Consider the following 20,519-nt stretch of genomic DNA (forward strand, 5'->3'; position numbering starts at 1 on the left):
ATGCACAAACACAAATTCCTGCAACTGATATGTGTTCCAACAATGAGAGTTTAGCTCATGAACTACATTGTTGTTAGGTGCCATGGACTTGGCTCCAACAGAGAGCAACTTCTAGATTTGAATTATGGTGGTGAACTAACCTAGTATGTAAATGTTGTCATTTTGGTTTTCTCTGAAGTATTCGGATACACTGACATAATAGGGAACTTTCATTTTCTCATTTTTTTCTTAACATGAAAAACTTTTGAAGAAGCTCAGTGCCTTTGTTATCTAGTGCTGCTAGGGCAGATTTCCTACAATGGATGACTAACAAACAGAACTTCATTCTCTCACAGTTCAGGAGACAAGAATCAGAGTCCTGACTCTTGGGAAAGGCTTTCTCTCTCTGCAGGCTTCGGGGAAAGTTTCCAGTCTCCTTTAAGTACCTGTATGCCCAGTATTCTTTGAAGACCTCCATGTTTCTTGGCATCAGCCTTTTCCTGAATCTCAATGTGTGTTCAGAGATCCCAACACACTCTACTCAGGGGTCTTTGTTCTTGGGAATATTAGGCCTTCTGATCATCGCTTTCTATTCTCTCTTAACAAAAGCCAAAAACCCATCCAAACAATGGAGTCTAATAGGAGATAAAAATCTGGAGCCCCAAAGGGTTACATCTCTAATATAAGGGTAAATGAGAAATAAACTTGATGTCCAAAGAGATCAGTAGGTTGAATGAGAATCAGGATTGCCTAATCTTAGGACTCAGTGAAGGAGAAAAAAGTTCTGACAATCTTTAACAACTCAATCCCCATTTTGACGTGCGGAACAAATTCAATCATTGGTGAAATCTAGTAAACCTGAAGTAGAAAATTTAATCTGGTCTACGATTGATGAATAAACTGAAAATTTCTACCAACTTCTTCAGCCTGAAATTGATCAAACATGCACTCAAGATGTAATGATAATTACTGGTGATTGGAATGGGAAGTGGGAAACAAAGTACAAGGACCAGATCTTGGGAAATATGCCACTAGTGACAGAAAGGACACTAGAGATCATATGATAGAATTATGGAAGATCAACCAAACACTTTACACAGAGACTATACACATGGGCTTTACCATACACAAGAATCAAATTGACTACACGTGTGGGAAGAGAAGATGGAGAAGCTCAATATCATCAGCCAAAACAAATCCAGGGACCAATTGAATGAACATCAATTGCCCATATGCAAACTCAGGCTGAAGCTGAAGACAATTAAAAAACAAGTCCATGAGAAGCAAAATACAACCCTGAGCATATCCCACCTGAATCTAGAGACCATCTCAAGAATAGATTTGAAACTTTAGACATCAAGGACCAAAGACTAGAAGAGTTGTGAAACAGCATCAAGAAAATCATACATTCAGCAAGTAAAGATATAACAAAGAAAGAATTGACCAAAATGGATGTCAGAAAAGTCTCTGAAACTTGCTCTTGAATGTAGAGAAACTGAAGTGACTGGAAGATATGAGGAAATAGAAGAGCTAAACAGATACAAAAGCCAGTCCAAGAAAACAAAGCCAAACATTATAATGAAATGTGCAAAGACCTGAAGTTAGCAAACCAAAAGGGAAGAACATGCTCAGCATTTCTCAAGCTGAAAGAACTGAAAATAAAATTCAACTTGCAATATTGAAGGATTCTATGGGTAAAAGATCGCATGGTATAGGAAACATCAAAAGAAGATGGAAGGACTAGAGAATCACTAATTGACCAATTCAGTACCAAAAAGAATTGGTAGATGCTCAACTATTTCAGGAGGTCATATATGATCAAGAGTTGATGTAATTGAAGGAACAAGTCCAAGTTGCACTGAAGGTATTAGTGAAAAACAAGGCTCCAGGAATTGATGGAATACCAATTGAAATGTTTCAACAAACTGATGAAGTGCTGCAGGTGCTCACTTAGCTATGTCAAGAAACTTGGAAGACAGCTACCTTGCCAACCAATTGGAAAAGATCTATATTTATGTCCATTTCAAACAAAGATGATGCTACACAATGAGGAAATTGTCAAACAATATCATTAATATCACATGCAAGTATAATTTTGCTAAAGTTAATTTAAAAATGGTTGCAGCAGTATACACACAGGGAGCTGCCAAAAATTCAAGCCAGATTCATAAAAGAACATGGAGGGATATCCTTGCTAACGTCTATTGGATCTTGGCTGAAAGTAGAGAATACCAGTAAGATGTTTGCTTTCACTTTATTGACAATACAAAGGCATTTGACTGTGTGGATCATTAACAAACTTAGATAACGTTGTGAAAAATGAGAAGGGATACTGCATGGTTGTATCCTTTCATCATATTTATTCAAACTGTATGCTGAGCAAATAATCTGAGAAGCTGGACTCTATGAAAAAAAAAAAAAAAAAACGTAGCATCAGGATTGGAGAAAGAGTCCTTAACAACCTTCAATATACAGATGACTCAATCTTACTTGCTGAAAGTGAAGAGCACTTGAAGCACTTATGAATATCAAAGACTACAGTCTCCAATTTCTATTAAATTCAATGGAAAGAAAATGAAAATCCTCCCAAATTGGACCAACAAAAACCTCAAGGTAAATGAAGAAAAGATTGAAGTTGTCAAAAATCTCATTTCACTTGGATCCACAGTCAATGCTCATAAAAACAATAGTGAAAAAATTAAATGATGTATTGCATTGGACAAATCTGCTACAGAAGACCTCTTTAAAGTGTGAAAGAGGAAAGATGTCACTTTGAGGACTAAAGAGTATATGACTCAAGCATGTGTTTTGAATCACTTTATACGCATATGAAAGCTGGACAATGAAAACCGAGAACAGAGAAGAAATGATACATTCCAATTATGGAGTTGAGAAAGAATACTGAAAGTACCATGGACTGCCAGAAGAACAAATAAAGCTGTCTTGGAAGAAGTACAGACAGAACACTCCTGAAAAGTGATGATAGTCAGACTTTGTCCTTCATACTTTGAACATGTTATCAGGCAGGACACAAAGAGTCAGTGAAAAAGTGGAAGATCCCCAAAGAGATAGATCAACAAACACAGTGGCTGCAACTATGGGTTCAAATATAACAGATGTCAGAGTGGAGCAGAACCAGGAAGTGTTTTGTTCTTTAGCGCATAGGGTCACTATGAGTCTGAGATGACTTGATGGCACCTAATAACAACAATAGGGTTGATGGTGCCTCCCAGCAATTTACAAAAGCAAATTCTAATCCTGGGACCAACTTTAAATCTGATCTCTAAAAATTCCCACAATTACAACCCAAGAAACCTAAGTCCAGAGTCCAAAATCACAATTCACAAGGAAACAGGTACTATGAGCAAAAGCCAGCAACAGATGGCACAAAAAGACCCAGTAGTGCATTGTGATGGTTAAGGTTGTGTGCAACTCAGCTGTCATGATTCTCAATGGTTCGTCAGTCATGACGCAGACATCAACCACTTTGTAAGAGGATAGAATCACTTCCAGATGAGCTCTGATACAATATGATCAACTCCTCGAGGAGCTCTGGTAGCGTAGGGTTACGACTTGGGTTGCGAACCTCAAGGTCAGCAGTTCGAAACTACCAGCTGTTCCGTGAGAGAAAGATGAGGTTTTCTGCTCCCGTAAAGATTGACAGCCTCGGAAACCCTACACCTTGTACAGGGTCGCTATGAGTCGGAACCGACTCCATGGCGCATAACCAACCAACCAACCATGATGAGGCGTGTAGCTATGAACAACCAATCAGGTGAAAGAGCGTTTCCTAGAAGGTGTGGCCTGCATGCAACAGTACATGAATGTTTTGGCGAAGTTCTGTGGCTTTTCGCTTGCTCTGAATTCTGTATCTGGCTCATCATCTTCTGACCTCTAGTTCTTAGGACTTGAGTCACCAGTCTGCCATATTGCCAAGTGATCTTCAATTTGTCTGTCTTCACAGCTTGCAAACCAGCAACCTGATATCTGACCTGTTGGTGTTGGGTTCATCAGCCACTGCAGTTAGTTGAGACAGGAGAAACCTCCAATCTACCTGACCCCATAGCCTTGGGAGTTGTCAGCCTCTACAACCATGAGAGACAGTTCCTTGAGATAAATCTATGTACCCATCATATAAGCTTCCTTGGCTTTGCTTCTTTATAGAACCCGGCCTATGACAGTTTGAGATCTAGAAGATACAGAACAGAGTAGCCATGGTTTATTTGTTTAAAGAAAATAGCTTTAAAAGAAAACCAAATAGGACTTATAAAAATCAAATGTATTTGAAAATGTTGAGATGGAACACATGAGAAAAAATATTAAGCGAAATGGAGGAAAAAGTGAGTAAGTCTTTTATCACTGTAATACCACAAAAAAGATCAAAGACAAAAAAGAAGATCTGAAAGAAAAAGAGAAAAAGACCGAGGGCAGTAGATTTTAGATACAACTTGAGAATATAAACCTAGATAATACTTCTCTTATGATTCATCAGTAACAAGGAAATCTTCTGATTAAGAGACAAGAAAAATTCTTGAATACCGAGTATGTAAAGGAAGGAAAACATCAGACACACACATACTCAGAATTTCCACAACTATTAGAAAAAATATCCATAGAACATTAAATTATTTTTCCTAATAAAAGGGAATAAAATATCTAACATTTACTGAGTGCTATAGGATCGCCACTGGAGTCCTAGTGTGGCAAGGGACTGACTGCAAACCACAAGGTCGGAGGTTCAAGCCCACCAGGTGCTGTTCTGAAACCCTTCCCTATACAGGGTCCACTATGATCTAAGGCAAGGAGTTTGGTTAAGGTTAGGGTTAAAAATGGGGGGGGGGGGGAAGCGGGGAAAGAAGAAACTGAGCAGTGAAGAACTAAATATATCACTGATGAAGTTTTGGAGGAAAGAGTTGTTTAAGTACCATGGAGTCAGTTCCGACTCATAGTGACCCTACAAAGGGTTTCCGAGGCTGTAAATCTTTACAGGAGCAGAACGCCTCATCTTTCTCCAGCGGAACCGCTGCCAGTTTCGAACTGTCACCCATGAGGGTAGCAGCCCGTAACCACTATGCTACCAGAGCCGGGAAAAAGACAACGCCCAGGACTTTGTAACAACAGGAGGAAGTTATTTACTCGTTAGTCCTAGCACAACCCATTCCATAAAAAAGTTTCAGCAGTTATTTATGTTGTTTTTTCCCCCGGATGCTGTGTGTAGATCAATTACATCAGAACGACGACTAGAGGAACTGAAAAATAGAATTATGTGAGACTAATGGGCATGAGTTTTTATCTGGGCATGCATATTCCACTCCAATTTACCAGTAAATATTAAAGTTGCGTAGACACCAATCAGGTGTCCCGTTTATATTTCTAGGAGTGAATACCGACGAGGAATTCTAGCAGAGTGTTCTTAACAATCCAAATTGCCAGAACTTTGTTGGTTATCCCAGCGTTAGAATCTTTGCTAATTGCCTGGCCCTAAAATCCCTGACTCACAAACATCGAGGTGTGAAATCACAGCAGTGAAGAACAGGTGAAAAGTTGGTATTAGTTGTGTTGTGCAAGAGCATACAACTCCCGTCATTCCGTCTCAAAAACCAACAAATAAACAGAAGCACCGCATTTCGGATTCTGTAGCGTTCTCACTGCAATGGCGTGTGGGTTTTGTAGTTTCCGCGAGGAGCGCTGCCCGCACGTTCCGGAGGGAGGGAGACTACCTTTCCCACAAAGGCGCTGGAGCCGGTTCTGGCCGGCTGACGTCAAAGCTCCAGCCAGCCAATGGCAGCTGCGGGCGGCAGTGAGGCGAGCGCCGTCAGGCGCCAAAGTGTTTCTTTTCTTTTTTTTTTTTTTTCCGGAGCCGAGCGGGTGCTGCTAGCGGAGGCGCCATATTGAAAGGGACAAAACTCCGGCGACAGCGAGTGACACAAATAAACCCCTGGACGCTCTCATTTTCCCAGCTCTAAGGGCCGCGATGTTGTACCTAGAGGACTATCTGGAGAGTGAGTGCGCGGCGCTGGCGGAGGCCGCCATTGGGAGACGCGGGCGGGCGAGAGCGCGAGTGGCCGGGCAGGCGGGATGGCGGGAGGAGGGAGGGGGCGGCGGGGGATATTTCTTTCTCACGGTAACTGGCAGCCTCGTTGTGGGCTGCCGGCTCCCTGCCCCCCGACGCACGCACGTACGCACGCACGCACGCAGTGACGTCGTCTCTGCCTTGCGCTCTGGCCCCGCCCCGCTGACGGACTCTCCTTTTGGCAGTGATTGAGCAGCTGCCCATGGACCTTCGGGACCGCTTCACGGAGATGCGCGAGATGGACCTGCAGGTGCAGAGTAAGTGGCGGGATTGCTCTCGCTGGCTGCGCGCGCCCTTGCCACAGTGACCTGCGCCTCTGTTGATGAGTAAGAAGTTGCCAGTCTTGTCGAATCTTGCCTCGTTCTGTGCTATGCTTCCCGTGGCGTTTACTGGAGGAAACGATGTGGGGGCAATACCTTTCTCGGATTTGGCATTGTGCTAAACAAAACAAAAAGCTACAATACGTGTGTGTGTTTCTGTGCATTTATTTAATATCAATATAATTTCAGTGGAAGTGACATCCTTATAAATGACTTTGACTTGAGCTGTGATACAGCTATTATATTATCCAACTTAGCTTTCGAGAGTTGTACTTCGGTTAAAGTTCACTTTGCTTAAAGTTTTCAAGGGAAAACTGGAAGCACGGCTTGCATGTAGGTCTTTAGAGACCCTGGAGAATTGGAATACTATAGTTTGAAAAGTGATCCATTATAGGTTACATTCTCAGTGGTCAATAAAAACATTTTTCAGTTTGTGTACTTTTTTGTTTTGGTGTTAGCTTTGGGGCTGGGCGACTTACCCAACATTGCTTTGTTTTTCATAGAATGGTGGTTGTAAATCGGTTGTCCAGGACCCATTGGTGTTGGGAAGTAGCCTTTAGAGTGTTGTGGAATACACAGGAATTATATGCAATACATTTTTTTTTTCCCCATCATATTTTTCTGAAAAGTTTCTTAAAAGGGTCTATGATTCAGAGAAGGCAAAGAATCATTGCCTTTTGGATTAGATAAGTAAGCACTTAAGTGGCAGTATTGGCAATATTACATGTCAAAAAGAGAAAACAGTTTCGGGTACCAAGTTCTTATCCACTGTGCTCTGAAGGAACCATTTTCCCCATATGTGGAGTGGATATGATGAGAGCTGTTCCAACTATCTTGTAGAGGTGCTTTGTGAAAAATTAAGAATGTGCAAGAGTAAGTAATATGATATGTAATTAGAATGTATAAGAGTCACTTGTTGAATGTGTCACTCCTTTTTCTTGTAGGTACTCCTTAATTAGATTGCTTGCCTTGTGTTAGTGGCTGACCTTCCTGGAATGTGGCCCCACAAGATATGTTTCTTGATTCCATGCATCCCAGCTGTGTTCAGGCTGTATAGAAACCGCTTGTGTGCTGCCAGGTTTTCTTCTTAGAAAAGTCGCTCTGGAGGAAGAGCTGGGTTTTGAGGAGTGATAAAGGAATGTTGTGGAAAGAGCCCAGCACATCGAACATTTCAGGCTTTGGGAGTTTTGGAGTGGCTAATTTCATTTCCCCTTGCTTCTCTGCTCCTTGCCTGCCCATCTGTCTCCCCCCAACGCCATGCATCCATACCCATTGATCATGGACGTACTGAGCTCATCAGCAGTGTTGGTAGGGTCACTATGAGTCAGAACTGACTCAGTGGCACTAAAGAACAATGATTTACAGACTTGGAAAATCCTCTACACGGTTCATATGAGTTGGAATCGACTCAGTGGTCGCAGGTTTGGTTTGGTTTAGATTTTGGTTACTGCAAAAGTGATGTGATGGCAGTCCCCTACCTCTCTTGGTATGTTCAGTTTACTGGAAGTCTGAATTGTGTGCGAGTCTCCATCCTACTGACAAAATCCAATTTAACTTTAATATTGTTGGAAGGTTTGTGGAAGTATTGTTTTCTGCAGGGTTGATCACAGACTTTGATGTTGTCTTAGAGTTTTAGTTCCTCTTAGGGCGTTGCTAGTAGACTTTGATTATAATATGAATTCTGAGGGGTTTTCATCATCTTTAAAGTAAGAATGATCTAAGTATTAAAAATAAGAGAGAAATTACAAAGTGTAGTACTTGATACCAGGTAGGTGTTATACAAATACTTTAATTTTTTTTTTTTTTTCACTTTAGGACTTGTTAGACTCTTTAAAAAAACTATTATGTACTGCAAATCTCCAAAAGGAAGATTACTCTAAAAACCTCAACTTACATGACAACAAATAAAATAAATAAACATTTATTTTTCCATTTGTGGCAGACATCAAATGACATAATTATTCCTGGCCTAGACTTTGAGGAAAACTTAACTAGAATAATTAACATAGTGTACTAAGTGAATAAATGGTTGTACCTGGTACGGTACGCTGTGATACAGCACTTAATGCTGTATAGAGCCCTGGTGTGGCCCTGTAAGGAAGCACTGGACTGTAACTGAAAGGTTGGAAGTTCATACCCACCAGCTATTCTCAGAAACCCTATACAGGGTCACTATGAATCAAAACTGACTCAGTGACATACAGCAGTGCTGTATAGCAAGATAACAATGTTTTACACTTTTTCATATTAAAAGAAATGTGAGGATTAACTGGTGATAATTTGGCTTATTTAATGCCAGTACCTGTTGACCGGAAGGCTCACCATTAAAAAGCAATTTACATTTTTACATTGTTGACTCTACTTGACTATTAGAACATACTTTGAAACACAACAATAACAAAATTAATTAGGGAAGTTGTAACTTTTTTTAGTAAGGTAATCAAGGCATTATTTATTTACATAATTTAAACATGGTATACTTAAGTTGGAGTCCTGGTGTGGTGCTGTTGGGAAAGCACTGGTCTGCTAACCCTAAGAGCTATAATTCACATCTATCAGCCCCACCTTGGAAGGCCTTTCCAGGGTTGCTGTGAGTCAGAACCAACTGGATAGCAGTTAACTACAGCAGTAACTGTTAACTATACTTCATTAACTGGCCAATAGAAAGAGCATATATTGTCAGGTATTTTTTTTCTTTCCCCAAACAAATCAAATATATTCAGAGTATGAACTTGGTTATTTAAATATAAAATGTTTTTGTGATGTTGCAGATGCAATGGATCAGCTGGAACAAAGAGTCAGTGAATTCTTTATGAATGCTAAGAAAAATAAACCTGAATGGAGAGAAGAACAAATGACATCCATTAAAAAGGTATGTTCAGCATCCTGAATGATATATCTGTAAATACTGGGACTGTTGTTTTTCTGGATTTGGAAACAAGGGATAGTTATTAGTGATTCTTTAGAATTTAAACAATTTTTTTTTCAAGAATGAGTTTTAGGAATTTTAATTTAAAAGGTTATTCTATAATTAACAAGAGTATATATTTATATATATACATACATATATATATATATAATAAGTATTGGCATTTCGCAACAACAAGTATTTAAGTTTTTACATTTAATCTGTTTCATTTGAGCTATAGATAATTAAACTTGGCTGTCCTTAGGAATATGATACTGTCACCAGTTTCTGATTAGAAATATTTCTGCCATGGCCACCAGAGTGTACACATTGCAGAGCAACCAGATATCTTGCCTGTGGGATTTTGACCCACGTAGCAGACAGGCAGCAATGCCTCACTCAAATCTGACGGCTGACAAACATTCAGATCAGAGTGGTATATGTAAGAATCTTCTGGAGATCTTATTAAATGTAGATTCTGCTTTAGTACGCCCACCCCTCACTTACTGACATGGTTAGACTTCAATCATCAAATCATTAGGCGAAGATTATGAAAATCTTCAACCAAATGCTACCCAGGTTCTAGAGTCACTTCAGAGGTTAGCCCGTGGGGAGGCTCTCTCTCCTACAGCTGCTCTCTGTAGCTCACTTGTCTCTGCGTCATGACTCCCACACTTCAAACAGACTGGTAGGTTTGCGACATTTTAGTTCATAGGCAGAAGTGGACCTGCCCTGTCCTGACCTACCTCCCCCAAGTGCATAAATGGCAGACCTTAGCGTGTGGTGACTCCTGTCTGCACCTCTCTGCCATCCTCTCCCAGAGTTGCAGCTTTGACATTAGCTTGAAGGCCCTGCTGGGATTCTGTGAGGCTCATGGTACCCACTCCTCAATCCCCCTTTTATTTTAACTTTATTCTCATCCACAGCTAGAGAGACGGTGGGATACAAGAGATCAAGAACTTGGGTTTCAGAAGGAGATAACGCTCTCACTCAAAACAGAGATCCTTACCTGACATTAAGCTGATTCAAGTAGATTTTTTACTGTGATGTAAATGCAGAATGTGGGATGATGAGATCATCCATAAATGAGGAATAGGTGTATTTATGGAGTAGAAACGCACATTCTCAGCAGAGGGCTGAATTAGGCTGAGCTGGTTTGAAGCCCTGACTAAGGCTCACAGAAGAACAGGATCCTGGCGTTGGAAGGATCCTAAGTTCTTTTACTTTTTAAGCTAAATTTGTACTTGGATTGGATCTGTAAATAGTTGAGTTTTTATTAATTTTATAGTAGCTAACAGAGTAGAATAAGCATCAGCTCTTAGCCCAGGGTTTGCCTTAAAGGTGTGATCTAGTTGATTCAGGTTTATACAGGAAAGAGCAGCTGAAAAGACCTGGATTTTATAATGAACAAGAATTGGCCATTTGACATTGTGACGTTGGAAAAAGAATTTCGCTAGTTCATGGAGCTTTAACTAGAACGTAGCCTACATTTAGAATGGAATTTGTTTTCATTTTTTTCTAGAAATTCTGAGCCTCTTCCTTTGACTCTCGCAGCTATTCATAATTTATAATTTTTCCTCTCTGGTGTCCCTATGCCTCAGTGGATTTTTATTGCCAATGTAGGATGACTAGATATTAAATTGATGATAACAGAATCTCATAGAAGAATAATATAAATGAAGTTATATATTCTGCATACACATATTTAAAAATAGTTCATTTATCCTTGAAATTAAAATGTTTTTACTTAGGATTACTATAAAGCTTTGGAAGATGCAGATGAGAAGGTACAATTGGCAAACCAGATCTATGACTTGGTAAGTAACATTAAGGCACCTTGTATGTCATAAGTATTTGAAATACAGGTCTGTGTTTTACATTTTATTTACTCTCATACTATAGGAAGAACAGACCCCAACTCAAGTGTTGTTCTCTTGACCCTATTTAATTTGAGTCTTTGCTTCCTATCATCTTGGATTCTTTGTGGAGTAGTTGTAGAATCCACAGTGTTCGTTTTGTTAAGTACCTAACATTTGGGCCATATTTACGTATTTAACAGTTGTTTCTAATGTTAGATACTTTTCTTTTTGACAAGAATTGATGTTTAACTTTATTTTACTATTCTTTATCTGAAAATAATGTGTTTACTTGACTGATAAGTCATTTTGAGATTGTTTCTGTAGTAAAATACACTTAACAGTACTGTGATGACAAGAATTCTTGGTAACATGATAGAAAAGAAAATTGAACCATTTGAATTAATGTTTACCTGATGTGGCGCTGTGGGTTAATGCACTTGTTTGCAAAACTGGTTTGAGCCGCAGGTGGTTCAAGCTCTCCAGCCGCTCCTCAGAAACCCTATACAGGGTCACTGTGGATCGGAACCTACTCAATGGCACTTAACAACAGCAGCAACTCAACTTAACAACTGGAATCCTGGTGTGTGTGATGCTGTAGGATAAGCCCTGAACTGCTAACTGCAAGGTTGGCAGTTCACACTCACCTGCTGCTTCTTGGAAACCCTATACTGGGTCACTGTGGCACTTAATGACAACCCCACTCAACAACTGGTTAAGTGGCAGATAGTCTGAGAAACAGTTGGTTACATCACATTTTTCAAAGGTGCCTATTTCAGCAGCATGACTTCGCAAATATTGAAATCACCAAGACAACAGATATAATATGCAGTATTTCTCAAATTAATGTTGTCGTCAAGTTGGTTCTGACTTACAGCAATTTCCAAGAAGCAGCTGGTAGGTTTGAACTGCCGACCCTTGTGGTTCACAGTCCAGTGCAGGTCCTGCAGTGCCACACCATGAGTCTTAAATTGATGTTAACTAGTAGTTTTTTGTTTTGTTTTGTTTTGTTTTACATGCAGAATCGTCTCCTAAAATACAGACTTTCCGAAAGACTTCTGTTTTGGCTTGAAAATATGTTAAAGTAGAAACCAAATGCTCATTTTTGGTTCATTCTGAAATAAAGGTTTCATATTTTGTTTTTGTAGTTTCATCTTTGTACAGTTTTCTTAGTGCACAAGTACATATAAATGTTCTTGGTGAGTTAGACACAAAAAAGAGTACGGTATATTATACATTATAAATGTTTATATCAAACTAGGAACCATGTCAAGAGTATTGAGTTGTTTGATATAGTGAAAAGATTTTAATGGTTGTGGTAAAGGGACCCTGCTAACCAAGGATGGACAGTTTGAATCCACCAGATACTACGTAGAACAAAGATGACGTAGTCTGCATCCATAAAGATTGACAGCTCTGGAAATGCTGTGGGTCACTGAGTCACAGTCAACTTGACAGCAATGCCTTTGGGTTTGATTATAATGTAGATTCTTGTTCATACAGTTACTCTTAAAAAAATCTTTTTAAAGATACTACCTAAAGACAAGTAGAACAGGCTGTAACTTGATATACTATGGGATAAAAGCGAGAAGTAATATCCTAGATTTTTCAGTCTTGAACTGTCCGTAAACGTAGAGAAAAGCATTTATATTTGAATCCAATACTAATTTGTTTAGTAACACTCTTACTTAGATGTAATGACTGTATATTTCAATCTTTGGAGACCAGTTATTTGTTTGTAAAATCATGGATCTTTATTGAAAATACTGCATGTATTTAGAAATAATGTTTCTGTAAATTTTAAACCATACTGTTCATTCACTATGCACAGAGCATTTTGTATGGTATAATAGAGGGATCAAAAGTAAATCAGAGAAGTGGTTCTTCGCCTTAAGATGTATACATTAGGTTGTAAAACATGCCCACAAACTAAGGTGAACAGAAGCATTTACTGTTCATAGAAGCATGAACAGTAAAGAGGAATGTTTGTTGTTGCCCTTCGTTAATCACCAGGTCTTGTTGGCTTATTGACATGGTTAGGTCCCAAGGACCATGTGAAAATGAAGGATAACTACAACATTCCGTAACTGCCAAGTTGCATCATGAACTGCCAAATGACATCATTACACAGCTGTCAAATTGCCTTATCAACATGACTGCCGAACCCCTGAGCCAAGGAGACATATAACCATCATAGTTAGTGTTAGTCTTGCCATGCACCTCAGCATTCCTTACTGCCAGACATATGTTATTGATGCACAGAATAGTTGGATAGAAAAGTTTTTACTGTTCCTGTAAATGCAGAATGTTCAATAGCAGGAAAATAAGTGGGGAAAAAATATATCTCTGATTACTTCTCTCTCTCCATTTCTCCAGCCTACCATAGTTTGAGAAGATTAAACCAAAATCAAAAAGCTGAACTATAATTAGAATCAGTAAAATGTTCACAGTTTGAGAATTGTTAATACACCTCCATGGACCCAGTACCCAATCAAGATAGCATTGCCATTCAGTCTGGCAAGTTCCCTCCGGTCACTTCTCAGTCTGTCTCCCTTTGATATGTACGTCATTTTTCTGAGGGGGCTTCAAAAAGTTTATGAAAAACAGGAAGTAAAAGATGATGCAATTTTTCCACAAACTTTTTGAAGCCCCGTCATATCTAGGAAAAGAGATTTGACTGTTTATAATGGAAATGGCCATCATGCTTGGTAAGGTAGATAGTTGTTGAAAAGAAAAAGATCCCTATGGGGTGGATTTACATGGTGACTATAACAATGGGCAGAGACCACATAGTGAGGAGGGCGCGAGTCTGTTGTGCGTAGGGTCACTGTGAGTTGGAGCCACCCCAGTGTTAACCGGAAAACAATGGGAAAGCCACATATTTGTGGTTTAAGAAAGATTTCTTTTCCTTTGATGTAAACTAACTAGAGCTTTGGTGACATCACCAACATTATCAGTATCGGAGACTGCTTCTCATCTGATCATCCTTTCTGGTCATGTGGAAGAAGTGTGTGTAATAGGGCATTACTCAGAAGGGCATGTTTTACTGGTCAGATTTTAAAGAACCTTTTGTTTATCTTATTAGCCATGTCAAACTGTATGAGAAACTGTGATAAGTGTTATTTAATAGGGTACCAGCCGTTCCATGGGAGAAAGATGAGGCTTTCTGTTCCTGTAAAGATTTACAGTCTCGGAAACCCTGTGCAGGGTCACTATGAGTTGGAACTGACTTCGCAGTACGTAACAACAACAACATTGCCATCCTGGAGACCTGGTGTGGCACAGTGGGCTAATGCATCAGACTACAAAGTTGTTTGACCTGCAAGGTCAGTGATTCAAGCTCACCAGCTGCTTCTTGAAAACCCTATACAGGGTCGCTGTGGGTCAGAATCGACTCAACAGCACTTAACAAATTGCCATCCTGGAGTCTTGGTATTAACGCTGTAGGTTAATGCACTGGACTGCAAAGTCGGTTTGAATCTCAAGGTCAGCAGTTCAAGCTCACAAGCCGCTCCTCAGATACCCTGTACAGGGTTGCTAGGGGTCAGAACCGACTCAATAGCACTTAACAACATTGTGCAATGAGTGAAGGTTTACAGAGCAGATCGTCAGTTTTCCATTCAACAAGTCATACACTTGGCTTCATTACGTGGTTCCATTTCCCTCCACGCGTTAACAGTTAACAGCGTTTACCTCTAATCACTCTAATTATTGCATTCCTTCCTGTGTCTCCCGCTACCTTCATCTTTCCTTGACTAACCTCCCTCTTGTTGTTTATTGCCTGCCTTGTCACCTGTGTTAACATGTGTCTACCTTCTAGCCCCTCCATAATCATCATAGATTGTTTCTTTTATCATGAAAACCTACTTTAAATTTTTTATAGCATTGATCTCATGCAATGCTTGTTTTTTTGTGATTGACTAATCTCACTCAACAAAGTGTCCTCCAGGTTCAACCATGTTTTGGGGTGTTTCACAGACTGATCATATTCTTAAACATTTTGTAATACTACACTGTGTGTATGTACCAAAGTTTGTTTAACCATTCTTCTGTTGATGGACATTTAGGCTGTCTCCATTATTTTTGGTATGTCTCTTGTAGATAGCAGATTAAAGGATCCTGTTTTATCCATTCTGCTCTCTTTTGTCTCTTGACTGGTACATTTAATCCACTTAGTACACTTAACAACAACAACAAGTGTAATTATCATCATTGTAATTATCAGTAGGTCTGAATTGACTGTTGTCATTTTTTCTCTGTGTTTCCGTGTGTGTGTGTGTGTGTGTGTGTGTGTGTGTGTGTGAGTGAGAGATGCTGGAGTCTTGGTTCTACATAATTTTCTATGCTGAGTGCATTTTGTGGGTTTTCACTTTCATTTGTTAATATTTACTAAATCTTCTGATTTTCCTCTTTTTTTATTTTGATATCAGGTGTATATTTTTCTTTGAGGTTACCTTGTAATTTATAAGGTTTTTTTCCCTGCTTAAGACAGTTTGTTTTATCTTGAAATCTACTGAGTTTTTTGCCATTTAGAAGTTCTGTGTGTACATTTTTCTCTCTTTTTACTTAATTGTTCACTTCATTATACATTGATATCTCTGGTTCCAAATTTTCAGTCTTGTAGGTTTGCTTTACTTTAATATTTAATACTTCTATATCTGAAGCCCTGATGTGATGCTGTAGGACAAGTACTGGACTGAAAGGTCAGTTTGAACCACAAGGTCAGAGGTTCAAACTAACCAGCCATTCCTCGGAACCCCTTTACGGGGTTTTTATGAGTTGGAACTGACAATGAAGGTACTTAACAACAACACAAATATGTGGATTGAGTTCTGGCTGATCATGTATGGTAATCTCAGGTTGTTGCCTACTGTTGGTTTTTATATTAGGATATGAATCATTACAAATTCCTTTAATTTCTGTTTATTGGGAAATGTCTTAATTTTGCCATTGTATTTGAGGGACAGCTTTGCTGGATATGTGATTTTTGCTTGGCAATTTTTTTTTTTCTTTCAGAATTTTTTATATGTCATCCTATTACCTTCTTTACTGCATGGTTTCTGCTGAAAAATCAGAGTTTAGTCTTATTCTCTTTTGTAAGCAACTTTTTGTTTTTCCCAAACTGTTTTCAGGATTCTTTGATCTTGATTATGGAAAGTTTAATTTTGATCGGGCAGTGTTACAGAACTGTTGTGCATAAGGTTGCTATGACTTGGTACTGACTTGATGGCACATAACAACAACAATAATTTTGATATGTCTTGGTGATTTTCTTTTGGGATTTATCTTGTTTGGGGTTCCTTCTGTTTCTTGTATGCTTATTTTCTCTTCTTTCATGACGTTTGGTAAGTTTTCTTCCATCATCTCTTCAAACAGTTTTGTCTGTGCATGTCTCTTTCTGTTCCGGACTTCCAATCACTTACTTGTAAGTTGTTCCTCTTGGTGTTTCACATAACTCTTAGGCTTCCTTCAAATTTTTTCATTCTTCCTTCTGCTTGTTCTTCTGTCGTACTAGTACTGAGAAATTTATCTATTTTGGGATTCGATTCCTTTGAATCTCCTCCTTGGCCCTTATGATATATTTTCCATTTCTGAGATCTGAATATTAATCTTCTGGATTTCTAATTGCAGGTTTTGTTTCTTTCAAAATTTTTGCATTTATTGTGTATGTGTGTTCTTACTGAATTTTCCTGAATTTTTTTTTCTGTGTTCTCTTTACTTTCCTTGATCTTTCTATCAGTGTCTTGAAGGTATTAAAATATTCTTTTGAATTCTTTTTCAGTTAATTCCATTACTTTTTTTCCTCAGAAATGTTTTCTGTCTCTGCATGTTGGTAATTTGTTTGAGCCATTCTCTTGTTTCTTCATGTTAGTCTGTTGTCTTCAGAGATTGTCATATTTGTAGAAGCAAACTGCAGTTGTTGAACCAAGATGGGAGGTATTTCTGGTGGGCTCCTGCAGTTCAAGTAGCTTGTGAGATCGTTGGGGAAGGGATGTGACACAGAGCTGCTGGCGCTAAATGGAGTTCCTATTGACTTCAGTATTATCTATGTTCAGGGCACTCAATCCTCAAGTAGTTGAGGGTGGGGCTTGAATGGAGCTACTGTTAGTGTCTGTTAGGACCACAGGGCAACCAGGGTCAGGGTGACTGGTTAAATGCTGGCCTGGTGGGTCTGCGGGTTTTGTGGGTCTGGAGTTGAGCTCACCTGATTCAGGTACCAAAGCAGCACCCAAAAGTGGTGCAGCTGGCACCCAACTCACACTGGCTTGGCTCCCAACCATGTGGCTCTGAATTCTCAGAGAGCGGCGTCTGCATTGAGGATGGGTAAGGATGGGAGCTGGCCACACCTGTGGTCACACCTGTGGTCCAGCACTGCCAGGCCTCCTGTTGCCAGAGCTGCTCACAAGACAGTTGAGCAGAGTCTGGCCAGCCTCTTCCTCCCAGCAAGCAGTCCATCCACCTCCCTAATCTTTCTTATGAAGTTCAGGGTGCCAGTTTTTTCATCTGTGTCAGTTTAATTTGGTCTTTCATATCCTTGTTGTAGAGGCTCTGCATAGTGCGTCTGCTTAGTCTGCCATCTTGCTGAAATCCCTAGCCAACTCTTTTTTTTTTTTTTTAAGTTTTTATTGTGAATTGAGTGAAAGTTTACAGGGCAGATCATTGCAATGATTACAACCCTTCCATGTACCATCAGATAATAGTATTTACCTCTATTTTTATTTTTTAATGTGTGATTTCTTTTTTAAAGTTTTTATTGTGAATTGAGTGACAATTTACATGGGAGAACATAGGTTTTACATTCATCCTATTGTATTTTGTTTCATTACAATGATTACAATCCCCTCCATGCATCATCATTCAACAGTATTTGCTTTTATTCCCTCTATTCTTTTTTGATGTACACAAAAATACTCATATAATCATTTAAACAGTCAAAGGACACATTCTGCAAGCCTGCCTCCTGGATGCCAGCCTACAGCCTTTCTCTGTTCATGAGTCTAGAGTCCTCAGCTGCTCTCTCTCTCCATGTCATCATCTCTGCCTCCAACTCTGGTGTCACTGTTTCTCTGGTTGGGTCCCACATTCTGCTTGTGCTCTTCTTCCTTGATGGTCCTAGGGTCTTTAAGATTAACCACTTCCTTTTTTTGTTACAGAACGTCTACCTTTAGAGTTGTGACAATTGCAGTTAGTCATGATAATAGTTACTCACTGTTGAATCATAAGAATATTATGCCTATCTCCTTTCACTACACCTGTCTAGACAAGATGAAAACTATTCAGAGGGGATTCTACCTTCTCTTGCACCGTTTTAAACTAAACTTCCTCTTGAAAACTTATAAGCCAGTCACTTCATGCCTTTATAGCCCCTCCGTTTTTAGGTAGCCAGTGTCTAAGTTGCCCGTCCTTATCTACCTAGTGTACAGAGGAAATGGGAATGATCCTTCATGTGAAGATTCTTTCCCTCTCAGTTGATATTTTTAGCTACTATATCCGTAAGTGGAGCTCTGGTAGCCTAGTGGTTACGAATCGGGCTGCGAACCGCAAGGTCCGCAGTTCAAAACTACCAGCTGTTCCGCGGGAGAAAGATGAGGCGATCTGCTCCCGTAAAGATTTACAGCCTCAGAAACCCTGTTCTGGGTCGTTATGGGTCAAAACCAACTCGATGGCACTTAACAACAACAACAACATATCCGTAAGTATAACTCAACAAATTGTAGCAATTTGCACTTGTTTCCTCTATCAAAATGTTTTTATTTTCTCCTAATTGGGTTCTGCAGAGAAACACTGTCAGATATAGTGCCAGAAAATGAACCTCTCAGGTTGGAAAGCACTCAGATGCAACTGGGGAAAAGCTGCCTCCTTAAAGTAGAGTTGACTGTGATGACGAAAATGGAGTAAAGCCCATGGAAGAAAAGCCTGCGAGACCTTCATTTGCTGCTGGGGCACAACTCAAAATGAAGAGAAACAGCTGTAAACATTCATTGAAAATCGGAACATGGAATGTACAAAGTATGAATCTGGGAAAATTGGAAGTTGTCAAAAATGAAGTGGAACGCATAAACATTGATATCTTAAGCATTAATGACCTGAAATTTACTGGTATTGGCCATTTTGAATATGACAGTCACATGGTTTATTATGCTGGGAAAGACAAATTGAAGAGGAATACTGTTGCATTCATCGTCAAAGAGAACATATCCAGAGATCAGTCATGGGTACAACGCTGTCTGTGATAGGATAATATCCTTGCGCCTACAGGGAAGACCAGTTAATACCACTATTATTCAAATTTATGCACCAAGCACTAAAGCCAGTGAGGATGAAATAGAAGAATTCTATCAACTTCTTCAATCTGAAATTGATGAAACATGCAGTTAAGATGTATTCATCATTACTGGTGATTGGAATGAAAAGGTGGGGAGCAAAGAGGAAGGATCAGTGGCTCGAAAAGACCTTGGTGATGGAAATGATGCTGGAGAATGCATGATAGAATTCAGCAAAACCAATGATTTGTTCATTTCACATACCTTCTTTAGATAGCATAAGAGACAACATACACATGGACCTCACTAGATAGAATACATAGAAATCAAATTGACTACATCTGCGGAAAGAGACGAAGGAAACGCTCCATATCATCAGTGAAAACAAGGCCAGGGACAAACTGTGGAACAGATCATCAATTACTCTTATGCAAATTCAAACTGAAGCTGAAGAAAATTAAAAGAAGTTCATGAGAGTCAAAACATGACCTTGAATATATCCCACCCGAGTTTTAGAGATCATCTAAAGAACAGATTTGATACATTAAACACTAAACACAGAAGACCAGAAGAGTTGTGGGATGATATCAAGAACATCATACATGAAGAAAGTAAAAAGTCATTGAGAAGACAGGAAATAAGGAAAAGGTCAAAATGGATGTCAGAAGAGACATGAAACTTGCTCTCCAGCATAGAGATGCTAAAGCAAATGGAAGAAATGAGGAGGTCCAAGAACTGAACAGAATATTTCAAAGATCAGCTCGAGAAAATAAAGCCAAATGTTACAACAAAATGTGCAAAGATCTGAAACCAGAAAACCAAAAAGGAAGAACACGCCCAGCATTTCTCAAGCTGGGAGAACTGAAGAAAAAAATTAAAGCCTCGACTTTTGTTATTGAAAGATTCTCTGGGCAAATTGAATGATGCAGAAAGCATCAAGAGAAGATGAAAGGAATACACAGAGTCACTGTACCAAAAGGAAATGGTTCATGTCCAACCATTTCAAGAGGTAGCATATGGTCAAGAGCCTGTGATACTGAGGAACTCCAAGGTACATTGAAGGAATTGGCAAAGAACAAGGCACCAGGAATTGATGGAATAAAAATTGAAATCTTTCAC

General features: G+C 39.4%; 1 protein-coding gene across 1 annotated transcript in view; it reads left to right on the forward strand.

Annotated features, from left to right (window-relative positions):
* The first annotated feature begins 5,818 nt into the window (after positions 1-5,818).
* Positions 5,819-20,519, forward strand: part of ING3 (inhibitor of growth family, member 3) — a 41,246-nt gene continuing 26,545 nt past the window's right edge. The window contains exons 1-4 of the mRNA XM_006859320.1: positions 5,819-5,981; positions 6,238-6,309; positions 9,144-9,244; positions 11,032-11,097. Coding sequence (XP_006859382.1) covers positions 5,954-5,981; positions 6,238-6,309; positions 9,144-9,244; positions 11,032-11,097 — 267 coding nt within the window. The 5' untranslated portion in view covers positions 5,819-5,953. The remainder of the gene's footprint in view (positions 5,982-6,237; positions 6,310-9,143; positions 9,245-11,031; positions 11,098-20,519) is intronic.

This window comes from Chrysochloris asiatica, unplaced genomic scaffold, assembly GCF_000296735.1.
Source record: "Chrysochloris asiatica unplaced genomic scaffold, ChrAsi1.0 scaffold00032, whole genome shotgun sequence".
Lineage (NCBI taxonomy): Eukaryota > Metazoa > Chordata > Mammalia > Afrosoricida > Chrysochloridae > Chrysochloris > Chrysochloris asiatica.